This window comes from Numenius arquata, chromosome 6, assembly GCF_964106895.1.
Source record: "Numenius arquata chromosome 6, bNumArq3.hap1.1, whole genome shotgun sequence".
Lineage (NCBI taxonomy): Eukaryota > Metazoa > Chordata > Aves > Charadriiformes > Scolopacidae > Numenius > Numenius arquata.
Genome location: NC_133581.1, coordinates 12,172,216 through 12,186,503, shown reverse-complemented (window position 1 = coordinate 12,186,503; position 14,288 = coordinate 12,172,216). Strand labels below are relative to the sequence as shown.

The 14,288-nt window shown below is 41.1% G+C and overlaps 1 protein-coding gene across 2 annotated transcripts in view; it reads right to left on the bottom strand.

The window, feature by feature from the left end:
* The window catches only part of ITPK1 (inositol-tetrakisphosphate 1-kinase), a 150,080-nt gene that overhangs the window by 62,980 nt on the left and 72,812 nt on the right, over positions 1–14,288 (bottom strand). For both annotated transcript variants that reach the window (XM_074148670.1, XM_074148671.1), the window contains exon 4: positions 9,025–9,150. In XM_074148670.1, the coding sequence (XP_074004771.1) occupies positions 9,025–9,150 (126 nt within the window). The remainder of the gene's footprint in view (positions 1–9,024; positions 9,151–14,288) is intronic.

Below are 14,288 nucleotides of genomic sequence, written 5' to 3'. Positions count from 1 at the left end.
CTTTTGTTCAAACAAAAGTTCCATATTAAAAAAAAATGTTAGCAAATGAAACAGTAGCAGCATTTGGAGTTGTGTTTTCCCATGTACAGAGAAACATGAAGATGACCGCTCGTAATAACAGATCAACATTTTCCAAGGGGGAAACAGAGGTGAAGACAGACACAAGCTTGTCTAAAGAGTTTGCATCAGATTCAGACTTAAAAGTTCCTTTTTGTTGTCTTGAGCTGCAACAGTCTCTTTTCACGGACACGTCCTTCCAAAAGGAAAGGTTTAGGCAAGTTGGATCTTGAACAAACACTCATCTCAAAATTGTTTGTCTCTAAATCTAAAAGAGATTTCTGCAGCAGTTGGGAGGGATGATGGGGGCAGCAAGGGGAAGTGGAGACAGATCTGCTCTGTTACATTTCTATTCATTGCACATCTCAAAGCAACTTTTGAGTACCCAGCTTCCCTGTCCTGCCTTCAAAAGTCTACCACAACTTCATCTCGCAAATACCTACTCACAGAAAGCTAATTCTTTGAATTAGCACTTGAATGATGAATTTTTAGCTAATTTTGCCTGCTTATGAGGCTCTTCCTACAAAGGTAAAACAGAATTATTTTTCAAATGGGAAAACCACAGGTATTGGCCTGTGAATTCCGGTGCAAATACACCATTTCAACTTCGTGTCTCACCCTGTCCCTCCGTTAAGAAAAAAATTACTAAGATTTGATAGTTTAATTTGATTTCTCTCTTGCTTTTTCTCAGCAGAGGACGTGAAAATAAATTTGAAATCTGTAAGTATTTTCAGAGTACAAAGCGGAAAACCAGGACCAGAATGTGCTAGTATCTCAAGGAAAAAAAAAAGGCAGCATTAAAAATCCACTGGCATAACCTCCATGAGTACATACCCAAACCATCATCTCGCAGCTGAGACTTCTGATTAAAGCAATCAGTGCAGCAGGAACTATGCACTTCTCCCCTTCCAAGCAAGAGTAAACCCTTAACTCCTTCCCTTCCAAAATATCTCCCTAATTTTCCTTTCTCCCAGTCCCAAACCCTTCTAAGGAATATTCTGAATCAAGAATAGAAGAGCCCTTCTTGGACAACTTCAGAGTCGGAGAGTCAACAGCCGGAGGGCAGGGGCAGAGGAAACACTTTAAATTTTCATCAACCTGATCGCAGAAGCCTAGGCATAAAACCTGCTTCCAATCTACCTTTTTAAGAAGGCTAATGCAATGAGAACCTGTTTAGAAAACGCTCTGAAAGACAAATTAATAACCGTATTGATTTTCCATCACTTGAGCCATCATTTTGAATGGAACAGACTAGTATGACGCTGCAATGAATGAAGCTACTTAATCCTCTGTACAGCTATGACAGGCAGCTGCTCAGAGAGTATTTTGCTCTAATCAGAGCATAACAAAGATACCCCAGTCAATATCTTACACAAGCCAAAATATACTCACTTTTCCAAGGACAAACTTTTTCTAGAAGGCAGGAACTGGAGTAGTTTGGTACTCTTTCTTACCAAGACGACAGGAACTGGAGCACCAGCAAGTGAAAGGGACCCTTAGGGTCTATGCCTCTTCCTACCTGACTTCTCTCCATGTTCCTCTGGTCAAGAAGGAACCACCAAGAACTGTTAGCAATTCTTTATGGAGAGCAAATAAACTATGTTCAATCAGTTCAGCCCAGTGTTACAGTGGGTAGGGAGAGTAATCATCATCTCTACCAATAATGAGCATCCCCAAAATAAGGATTTAAGGGTCCTACGAAGCAAATGTAAAGATTTCTCTACTTCACACTTCATGCACTACACTAGGTACCTGCATGCAGTCTTCATTTTGGCTTTGGATGAGATCACTAGGCACTCACCACCGATCTTCAATGGCACTTGAATAGAGTCCATTTCAATGGACTTCAGTGATGTCCAGCTGGATCCACACTATCTCCAGCACCAACCAGTACTGTCCTGAGAAACTGCATCCAACTAGCATGAAGACCTCAGAAAGCTCAGCCCTAAAGGTCTTCTGCAGCTAAAAAGCCCACTGGTAACAGGAAGTCTCTCTTTTCAGAGTCTCCTGTAACAATTATTTTTTACAAGGCAATTGAGAACAGTTATTAAACAGCAAGACAAGAAGGGCAGGCTAAGAGGCTTCCTAGTCTATTAGCACTCTCCACCAGACCATACAATAGTTCATCACAGACTCATCTAAGTATGAAGCCAGTTTCCTCCTCAGCTCTTGCAGATGAGGTGGTCAAGGCTTCTACAATACAGCTCTGAAAAAATGTTATTCTTTCAGAAGTCATAAATGTAGCCTGGCAGATCGTTTCTCCTCCTGTGGTCAAGGATCCCTTCCTCTTCTGCTTCCTGGAAGACTGCTTTATGGAGCCAACAGTGAGACTGGTGCCAGGTATCATCGTGAAGTTACATTTACATTTAGAAGCAGGAAAATTAGCATCATGAATTTTGCAGTGTTTGGTCTGGTTAACATAATCAGAACTCGGTCAATTTAATGAACAATAAGGGAACCACACTATTTCCACTTGTGTGCAGGTGCCAGAAGTACCAAAGTGCTTACGCAACATCTCTCACACAAAAGTAGCTCTCTTGCAAGGTGATCACTTTACGTTTTCTAAGTTGCTCATTGATTTTAGTTTAAAAAAAAAAAACAACAAAAGAACACAAAAAAACCCAAAAAACCCAACCACCCCATATACTTTGTACAAATGAATTATTACAATTTGTAACAACTTATTTTTTACTAGGGAATGTAATTTTCTTCATTTCTAATAGCTTTTAGTATCTTAAAAGTAATACAGGACAGTTGGAGACAGGCAGCAATTTCCTGTCTTTTTCTGCCCTATATAGAAAATTACATAAGCGTATGCCATTTAAACACACTTTGGCAAGTAATTCAATGCTGACGGACCTCTCCTCTGCTTCACTGGTTCCTGTGTACACGTTTTACTACAATGAAATTTCCTGCATGCCAGCAATGTGGCACAAATCAGTCACATGTGCAGAACCAGAAGCCCCAAGGCCTTGGTTTATCGGGGAGAGGGTATCATTCAGAAACCTGCCCACCGAGGTCCCTGCCTTTTATCTCGCTCACTAGAAAAAGACCCTCTCCCAGTCTGGAAGGCACTGGGAGAGGATCTTTTTCCAATGAGCAAGTTTTGAAGATACTGAGAGACCACAAGTCCGTACCCACAGTCAGAAGTAAGTGGTGTAGTCCAGTAATGGAAACCTACATTCCAGTTCAACTACATGATTGTGGACAAGTCATCCACTGGGCTATGCTAAAGAACACAATCTGTAAAGACAGAGCATCAGACATTAGTGTGACTCCTGTAACTTGGTCTGTAAATCAGATGTCATCATAGCTACTACGAATTCATACCAGAGCTCCAAAGAGAAACAAAGCCCAAGTCCTTATGACAGCCATTCTGAGTTGACCTAAAGGGCTTCTCATATTAATCTCAAAAGGGAATTAACACCATTTTCTTTAATTTACAGCTTGCAAAACAAAAACTTGGGGATGAAAATGAGATGGTCTAGATCACATAATGAAACTGTAGAAAAGCGTGTGACTGAACCCATATTCCAGCATCCCCTTCTAATTCTTTAGGCATTACATTGCACTTCTTTGCAGGAAGATGTCATCCTCAAAAAGAATAGAAGAATATATTAGATAATACAGTGTTTACTGTACAACCAAGAACTAATGACAGGGAGAGAAGAAAGAACATCAAGTTCTCCTCTAACATTCTTGGCTTTTTTATTATTTTCATTTGCGGTTAAATTTAATATTCCTAAAAATGAAGGCCTTGAAGGCACCAGCCAGCTGGATCCAAGCATTTCGCAAGAAGAATTAAGCAAGTTTCTTAGCACAGCCCTGTAACAGCCTTTCTAGAGTATGCCTGGCCGAAGCTCGCCATTGTGAACACAGCACCACTAAACTGGAATTAGGCAGTGTTCAAAAAAAGACTAAAATCACCATCAATAGGGTCATGTAACGAAGATATAAATGTACAGGAGTCCTCAAAGCATGAGCAGAATTCACCACCATCCTCTGCAGAGAAGACACTGGTGCAAGACAATGCTCTGTATCCATGGGTGCTTTCACCCAAATTATTTCCTTCTTATACAGTTCATACTGTTAGTTGAACAAGTTCAACGGGATTTACCAATCCTGTCAGGAGACAGGGAACTATTTCTTCTCCATCTGACTTGCTCAGAAGTTTATCCTCACTTCCATCTGTCTCTACTATTTGAGCACTGGAAAAGTATATATGGAGCATGCATTACTGTAGAGAGAGGTTTTCTAATGATACACTTTCTTATTAATTAACACAGCTCTGACAATTAAAGGGTGCTGAGTTACATGCAGCATATGCCCCAGGGGTGTGAACAATACCTTTGCTTTCTACAACACTTGACACACAATCCAAATTTCCAGTATTATCAAAATAAAAAAAATGTTTCAACTTCTCATCAGCCTATTGCAAATTAGCTTCACAAGAACCAAAGTATTATTTTTGCTTTAAAACTGATATTTACAGGAAAATTATGAAGTTCATTAATAAGAAATAGAAACCAGTTTATGAAAGGGTGGTGGTAAGATGAGGCACAGAAAGACATTAAGTGTTCTACAGCAACAAAATAGCAGCAATGGTGAAGGGCAGAAGACTGAATTTCAACCCTATTATATAGTCTCTGGATTACAGCTATTTCTGTTTCACTCTGCTGTAACCCAAACCCGTTCCGGCGCAACTTGTTTCCCCTTCTGTTGTCTGTTATTCTTAGAAGGCAGCAGACAGGTCTGCAAGAATATCTAACGTAACTGAATGCTCTTGTGCTGTGCAGGTATTTACATCAATGCATGACTATGCAAATCCTACAGAAAGAATTTGACATGCTGGATCAAATACCTCTGTCAGTACTCTCCGTGACTCCCTGGGATCAACAACTGTTCTCACCTCTCCACATCAGTTAAGAGTGTCGCAAGAAGCATAGCCCCAGTCCAACTCAATGGCTCACCCGCTACTGTACATGCTGTGTGAGATAAAGGCCACGCTGCCGACAAAAAACTCAGGCAGAGGCGACAGGGGAGGTGATGTTAGCACAGATGAACTTGGCAGTATGGGAGAGAAGAGCTGGGTCAGGAAACAGAGAGAGCGCTAAGATTTGTTTGCCCCAAATCTTAAGGGAAGGTTTCTTACTGGTTTCCTTCAGAGGCTACTAAAAAGAAAGCTCTCCGAGCTGCAGCACAGTCCTAAGAAACGACACACGCAGGGATGCTATTATGCAGCTTCCTTTAACAGGGGATCACCTTCAATATGGTGATACTCTTGATTTCTTATTTCTAATGTGATGGAGAGGAGAGGCAAGGCTGAACTGTTGAACTTACACACAAGCCTTTACTTAAATAGATAAAGTAGGATTTTAGGGTAATATGAGTTTGGTTGTTTAGTTTTTATTAAGGCTATGATTTAAAACTGTTTGCAACAAGTTGCTCCACAGTTTTAACACAGGAGGAGTAAACCAGCCTGAGAGATGTGGGAATGTTTCAGTAAATTCACCACAGGACCCAGAAAATCACATCTTGCAAAACAGCAATTGTGGTGAAACACAAGCACAGCACGCTGCCTCCGAACTTTGACCAAGGGCACAACCTGACAGGTGAGCCATGCAGGAGTGACAAGGAGCACGTACACTAATGGGTGGCAGCTGCCGACAGGCCTATAACTGGTGGGGTCCCAGTGCCAGGTACCACAGAACGTGGGGTTTTAATACAACTATTTCTCAGCTGCTCTGAAATGAGGCAGCTCGAGTGAGATTTGCCAGCGCTAGTGAAGGTTCTAATATTGTCCCAATAAGAATATCCCTGTGAAACAGGGGTCTGCGGCCGTTTCTGCTGTGTGTAACTCTAGAATCTTCCATCAGGAGCGTGGACTGCCCTACAGAGGACGTGAGCCTCCTGGGAATATACCTGGTTTTCTCATTAGTTCGGCTGATGCCTTCACAACAGTCAACAGACTCCTCCTCACCTCCCCAGCTCCTCATGGTTGAGGGCTCAAGAAGCCTGAGAGCAAACAGCCATTGCAATTTTCATTTAAACTAAAGAGCCTTTCAGTTTCCACCCTGAGCTCAGGCTCACAGCCCAACACACTGCAGGAGAGCGCTCCTCTAACTGCAGCCAGCTCTTGAGGACCACTAAGACAGCCCTAAGCATGCAGGTTGGACGTAGCCTGGAGGGTGAAGAAACAGCACCAGATGAGGAACTGGTAGAACTGAAATACTAGAGAAAGCATAAATATCATGACCAAAAGGTCCAGGTGGTAAAATCAATGCCATTGTGCATGACAGTAGCAAACAGATTCAATAAGCCTGACAGAAATGTACAATTTCTTCAAGTTTTGCAAAGGTTTTGCGTACGGTCTCCTGTTCTCGCCTCCCCTTCCCCCCATGTACACTTTGAAAAAAAAGTATGTGGAAATCTGAGATCTCTGCAGAAGGCAATTCCGTTCTGAAACTGAATTATATCTTACTTTCTGAAAAAAATCCAAGCTGCACTATATAAAATACCTTCTTCCTGACAAAAACATAGAAAATGGAAACAATATCCCCACATACATTTCTTATTTTTATGCTGTATTAACTATTATATATATATATATAAAAATATATATAAATATATATATGTATCATTTCTAAAAGTTTGAATCAGTAATTTCACTTGAAAAACTCTGTGGTTAAAAATATGCTGTATTTGACATTATCATTTGAAAGAAAATAAAACTTGTGATATGTGTATCAGTGATACATTTTAACTTATATAGCTCTGTAGAATTTGAGTATTTTAGGTAAGACTTTGTGTGTGGGGAGTTGGGGTTTTGATTTGTAGTTACAGTTTTTACTGGGTTTTCATTTTTTCATAAGGGGATGTTCCTGTTGTTTTTAGGCCATTGCATCTCTATTTAGGTGATACTATTGTTTTCTAAGTGCTAAATCAAAAAAAGTCAAAGTCAAAGTTTTCTAAGTCAAAAAAAAAAGGTACGAGTCCCTGAACTAAAGAATAAATGGATATTTATCCACAGTTATATACAGATAATATATCCATATATACTGCTTTTCTCTCACCACTCTCAGCATCTCACAAACTCATTAGATAAAAATTATATTTTCACTCAGATTTTCTAACGTAAATGTCTTTCAAATCAAAGCTTCAATATTTAACCTATATAAAAATAATGGATTCAGTTATTTAAATGGTAACGACGGAACAGAGAATAATGTCAAGGTAGCATATTCTGATTACTTTCATAAATCTATCAGGGTAAGGGATTTAGCTTTAGCAGGTCATTTTACTTCTACCAGCCCATCAAGTCCTCAGCCAAAGCTAAGGCTCCACCTGCAAAGTGCTCTACCCTGTTTCACACCAAACTTCACCTTTGTGGTTAAACGTAGCTTTAGGAAAATGCATGCTCTGTACTTACTACTGTTTCCTCCAGACCTCACTTCAGTCCTTGAGAAAGTATCAGTTTGTGACTTTAACCTATTAACCAGAGTAAGGTGAGTAGCTGGAGTTCTTATTAAAAATATTCCATATCCATTGAAGAGTTCTTGCTCAGGAATAAAAGAAAGGTGATTTAGATATTAACTGTGTATTAAGTACACACCAACTGCTGTTCTATAACTGTTTGCGCAAATTCCCTACCAGCATGTTCTCCAGGTGACAAGGGACGTGCCACAATATTACACACAGCTGCACTCTCTGTGCCTCATAAAGCCTGGCCTTCAGGAATGCGTACAACAACGTAAGAACTGGAGATGACAAATCTCATGAGTCTTAGTCAGCTGTGAGCAACTTAACACATACGCCCTTTATCTCTTTGGTCATCAAGTTTTTCCCACTGATAAGATGGGTGTATTGTGAAGACAAACTAGTTAACGACTGAAACTGGGACAGACTGTGAGGAGAAAGCCCCTGAAGTCCATCTCTCCATATGTTTCTTTGGACATTTACAAGTTTCCAGTGCTCTGGGAAGTGGATTCCTACACTACTTAGTGATGAATAGTCATCTGCTATTCAGGGAACTGGTGCCAGAGGGTCAGAACCCAGAAGTCAAACCTTTTCGTCTCCTGTGTAGAACACACAGGTGGGAGGAAGCAGAAAAGCTCTGTAACTAGAGCAAGGAGAATAGTGACTCCATTAAGTAAAATAATTTCTGCATTACTAATTGTAGAACATTAAGCAGAGCAAAGAGAACATCATTTCCCAAGAAAGCAAAATTGTCAAAATAGCAGAATTTGTCTGAGCCGTTTTTCCACCTGACATAAGCATATTCCATAAAATTCTGAAAATATCTTTTTTAATTTTGCTTCTCTTTGAAAGAGAAGAAAAGAATATACATTTGATCAAAGACATCAATCAGAAGCAACATCTTTTCAAATTATAAAGGTTCTGCTTTATCATTTTTTTATCATTTTTATCAGCATTCAGTCGACTGACAGGAATTCTTTGGGAAAACAGTTCTCTGTACCACTCTGCCCTGTATATTTCTGACCTTCAATGAAACCTTGAGGGGGGAAAAAAAAAAAAAAGGATTCTCAGCACTAGAGGACAAAATCACTCACAGTAACCTTGATGTTACAGAAATTAGCATTCCAGGAACTGGGAAGACTAGACAGAACTGGGCCGAATTAATTCAGTACCTTCTGTCATGAAGAAACGCATGTGAAGGACTCTGCAAACACCTGCTCCTCTTTGTGAGCAGCACTCATGCTCTTGGAATGACATCAGGACAGTATTTGGTGGGAAAACAGTTCTTACTAAACTTACTAACACAACATAAAACCTATCCCAAAAGTGCAAGTCCATTTTAGACTGACAAAACTAATTTTGTTGGGCATCAGTGTGCCAGGGAGCTCTTTTCATCAAACCCTACCAACAGCACAGGAAACAGATTGAATTTCCTGCACCAAGATCACCCTCCTGCTTGAAATGCAGAAGGACTATGAAAGAACCACTCACCTGGAACCTTTGAACCAACTCCAGTGACTGGCTGTCATTCTGGTCTGCTTCAAGGATGACATCTGTCAGTTTATGTATGATCACATCCAAGGGGCCCTGATCTTCAATGGGTTTGGTGAGGTCAAGCTGAAGAAACCAGAGAGAAAGCTTTTATTAATATACGGAGGATCTGAGGTTCTTATACCTGCCACCATCCAAGGTGTCACTGCCACACACAAAGCATTCACTTTACATGCTGCCTTTATTCTCAGGGATTGCCAAATCCCTGAGAATTTACATTTCACTGAATGTCAGAAAACTTTACTCAGACATTTATTTCTCAGCAGCGTAGATCTAATCCCATGAAAAAGCAATGAAGTCATTGGCAAGCACCCTTCATGCAAACACCTTCCTGTGCTTCTCCACTCTGAGCCAACATTTCCCTCTTCAGCCCTGTTTCCCGGTGCTTACACATACATGGAATACATACAGGAATGAGCCAGCAAAGACTATCACCACTAATAAAAGGAACACCCGCTGTGCCCTTCACCCTTCGGGATTGCATAAAAACAAAACAACACCCAGGAGAGTAATACAGGTAACAGAAATGCAGGTGACTCAGGATCTCTGCAAATTCATCTGCTGCAGGGACAGCTATTTAGCTGGTAAGGAGGAGTGCAGCTCCCAGAGCACTCCCACTAGCAGACTTCAGCAGTTAGCTGGACCAGGGACAAAGACTTGGGGTGGGGTGTGCGTAAACTCTGCTCCAGACAGCATGGGAAGGCATGTGGCGATGTGTCACAGGGCTTGGGCGCCAGTACCAAGACAGGGTTCAAGGAGCAGAGGAACCACCTGCACTGGAAGAGGGTTGAGTTAGGGATCTCTTGAGGAAATCTTAATGCAAAGAAGGCTATTGGACCTGATAGGATGCATGTAAGGGTACAAAGGGTCCTGGCCAATGTCACTGTGAGGGCTTAGATTTATCAGGACATAAATCAAAACCGTGGAGATTCCAACTAAATCAGGAAAAGAATTCCACCATGAGGACAGTGGCAGAGTCCCACAGAGGCTGTAGCAGGTTCATCCTTCAAGGTTTTCAAGACCTGACTGGACAAAGCCCTAAGCAACTTAGTCTAAATTTAATGCTGAATCTGCTTTGATCAAGATGATGTATTATGGACCCCTGAGGTCCCTACCACACTTAATGATCCCATGAAGCTACTTGCCAGATTTGAACATTTGTACAGTCTAAGTATCCAAAGTGGCTCATGTCCCAGCCAACACACCGGGCTGCCCACAGCACAAAACCTGCCATGTTATCAATTGCTCTTCAACCAATTGTGTGATCTACTGCATCAGTGGCAACAACCTTGTACACTGCAAACCAGGAACATCTTTGAAATGAAAGACAGATGTGTGCTTGCTAAACTAAAGTTAGCATTTGATTTTACAGTTACACGCGTAGTCCTTTCCATCGCTGCTATCCCTTTTTCAACTCTGGCAGAGAAGGGGGTGGGGGGCACAGGAGGGAGAGGAGGGCTGGGCAGAGAGGCTGCTGATGCTCTGCTTCAATAGAAGCCTGGTCTTCACTGTGTCTTTAGCTTGAGTTTTGTCCTAATAAAATTTCTGACCCTACTGAAATGGCCCTGCTTTGAATTAAGGAGTGCCTTAAGGAAGGCAATGATATGACAGGATGGCTGGAGCTCAAGCACTAATAAAACTAAACCAGCAGAGAACTAGCAGCCTTATAATAATTTGCTAGTTGTTAATCTAACTGATCCAAGTAGGCAAATCACTTTTCTTGTGTAGCCACTCTTATCTGGGCTAGGCTTACTTGAGTAGAATAACTGAAGTTACCTATGGTACGAAAGCAAACTGAAAGACAGAGAGTTCTTCCCAACAGAGACCACCTTTGCTTGCCCGTTACTATCTGCTCCTACTAACAGCTACAGGTTGAGGCTCTAGTACTATCTTTGAAGTACTTACATAGATTCTGTCACAACTGGAAAACATATTTTGCATCTATCTTCCAAAGGGACTAACAAAGGCACTGCTCACAGCTGGGCAGCAGGCTCCCTACACACAAATATTACGCAATGGTAAAGACAAACAAGTCAGACTTGATGTGGATGCTCAGTGATGGGTAAGTTGGGGCTGGGTGAGAGAGTCCACAGAAAGTTTGGCTGTCCTGGCACTTACATTTTTACTGCCAGAAGTAGTGCAGCACAAAGGCTAAGGGCAAGCGTAAGCATCTGCAAAATTAAGGCAAAATGAAGTGAACTGCAGCTTGGCTGAGGACATGGAAGAAGATGATCTACTTCTGCAACCAAGTTCCAGAAAAATCAGTTAATATCCTTAAAAGAAATCTCAGATGACCACACTGCTTTTCCTGAGATTTTTTCATCTGCCTATCACATCTGGAAGGAAGCAGCAAAACAAAGGGCCCATTTAACTGGGTCAGAAAGTTCCCAGTTGCCAAGGTACAAAAATGTGAATTAATCCCTATTTTCAGGACTACCAGTTTGAAAAACAGTGAGAAGCAAATAAGTATTTGATTGGTTACCCCTCTACATTCTTCCTGCAGTTGCAGCTCAGTCTGCACAGAGACATTGAGAAAATAAGAAAACAGTCCTCCCTTTCAGCCTTGACCCAAGAATAGAAGTAAGCCTCCAAGGCACATCCAGGCATTTTCAGCACAGTGTTTTCCAGAAGCATAAGACATCTGGGCAAGATAACTTCTTCACAACAACCATGCCAGCCAAAAGCAACTGGCATATTTTGAGAATGAAACCAAATGCACCTAACTTTGCACATCAGAAAGTGTTAAAAAAGTCCCCCCGTAACATTGCTCTGCTTCCCCTTCACCAGGAAAGCAATGCTAGGAATGACAGCACGCTAAGGCAGCTCCTCCAGTAGGAAGTTCAATGACCACTTCAATTGGCTCAACAAAGACAGCAGGTACATTTCAACCACACAAACCTTCAAAATTTGATCCAGTATTCTGTGGATTGGAGGATCAAACTGTTTGCAAGAATAAGTTCTCTGTGTTCTGGGCCATGCTGCAGAAAGCAAATATCCCTGGGCTGTGTGGAATTTGGAAGAGATCCACCTTCCTTTTATATACCAGGAAGGAAAAAAAAAGTAAAAGTAAAAGAAAAAGAAGGAAAAAAAAATAGGATTTGAGGAGGGGAAAAAGAAGTCTTTTCAAGTGGGTATCAGACCCAAGCAGAAGTCAGTGAAAGTAGAGTGCAAAATTTCTGATGGCCCTCTGCTGAGACAAACACTGATTCATTGTTTGTCATCAGCTGGAATTTGAGCCCTCCTACTTCCCTTCTCTTTCAGCATCTCTCTCTCCAAACGATCTTTGCATTTGACATGATAACCCAAAGGTTTGTTTTTGCACAGAACTAACACCATAGCAACAGAAGCGAGAGAAAAGATTTATCAGCACCAGCCTGAAAAAACAGAGAGATATGGCTTTGGTGCCTTTTCTTCTGTGAAGTCGGCTACAGCCTACTCTGCTTGCCTTTTTAATAATTTAAAAAAATAAAAAATAAAATAAAATAAAAAAAAAAAGACCAGGTATTGGTTTCATGGCATTATCACTTACCATCAAAACCCAGCAGATATCAGGTGAATGACATGGAAGACAATGTCAAAACTTTACACGGAAAATGCCAGACACAAGGCATATGCCTTTCCAGGTCTTACAAACCCATATATGGAAGAAAACAACCTCTAGATAAATGCTGTTATCGTAGCTGGCTATAGCCTCCCCACCTTCTCATAGAAAGACTGGCTGGGAGTTAAAAAACGCTCCAAGCTTAGAAACCTCGCAGTCCACCCTATAGCCTTCCCAGAGCATCCACTGGAGAGCAAGTTACAGGCATATAGAGCTCCATCTCTGCCCTCTTCTCCCTTTCCCCCTCCCTCTGTCCTCCAGAAACAGACAGCCAGCACATTATCCAAATCATTACCCAGGAGGGTAAAAAAAGTTTATTTCCATTTAGCATAATTTGTTTAAAGTTTTGGGGTTGTTTTTCTCCAGAACACTGGCAATCCATCTATATTGCATGGACAGGGCGAGCGCCTGGCAGAGTGCCATGGCTTTCCACTGGTCCCAACTGCAATCCCACACGCATGCATTTCTGGAAGCCGTGTTTAAAAATAAAACTATGTCCAAGTAAAAAAAAATCTGGATTCGTTCACTCAGGAAAAAAACAAACAAGTGCAAATGTTGGATTTAGCAAAAAGAAATATCATTTATCTAAGTGATTAAAAATAGTTTTGTATTTTTTGTTTTATTCAGTGTTTCCAGTCCATGCTATAATCAACTGTATTTCAGAATCTGGCTGAGCAGATTTGTGTTTTTTAAAAGCTCTTCTTTAGAAATAGTTTTTGGATTATCATCCACATGAAATGAAGTCTTAATACCAACCTGTTCCGCTCTCTGAAAACAGATCTGCCCAGTGCTATATCCCTGAGGAATTTATAACTCATCTCCCCATTGCTATTCAGTCTCACCTTTCTCTTAAAGTATTTTCATTTAAAAAAAAACGAACAAACTCATAAATCTATTGTTTAAGCATTTTGCTTCCAGTCTCCCAATCAGTAACAAACTCCACTCACCAGGATGCTGCACTAAGTTCTTGCTTTGTTTCAGTCTTTATTTGATGCACTGCTTAGGAGCAACAGGAGTGCACGTCCCTCCACAGCAGCCTGTCTTGCTGCAGGTGGAAAAAGCTCACGAAACTTTCCTCCAAAGGAGGTGAATGAAAATAAGGAGAAAATCATCAAAGGTGACTAAGCAGATACCGCCAAATCGTCAGGTGTTATCTCAAGTGCTAGAAAGCTTAATAAAGTGCCACCAAAGGGAAAGAATCTGTCCAATTTTCCAGTAGAGAAATGTCAGTGCTCTGCTACACATTTTCACAAGTCACAGTTCAAAAGTCCCTTTGTGGTAATTTAACCATTTTCCTCCCTGTGAACCGGACATACAGCACCAGCCTGACCTGACCTCTCTGCTCCCTGACTCCTGATGCTGTATATGGAATTTTCTAACAAATCTGTTGTATCCTGTTATTCAGATACTCCGTTAAGGCTGCACTGACCCCAGAATATGTGGGGGTTATTTCAATCTTAATTCAGCTTCTTAAACTCCACTGCACGTAGACCTTCAGGTTTTTAGTCATCCTCTTCCTCTCCTGGGGCTATTTTCTACCCTGGGTCTTCATCACATGCATTTATATCAAAAGGCTTGTAAAACAAAGCTTTAGAAATTCTCC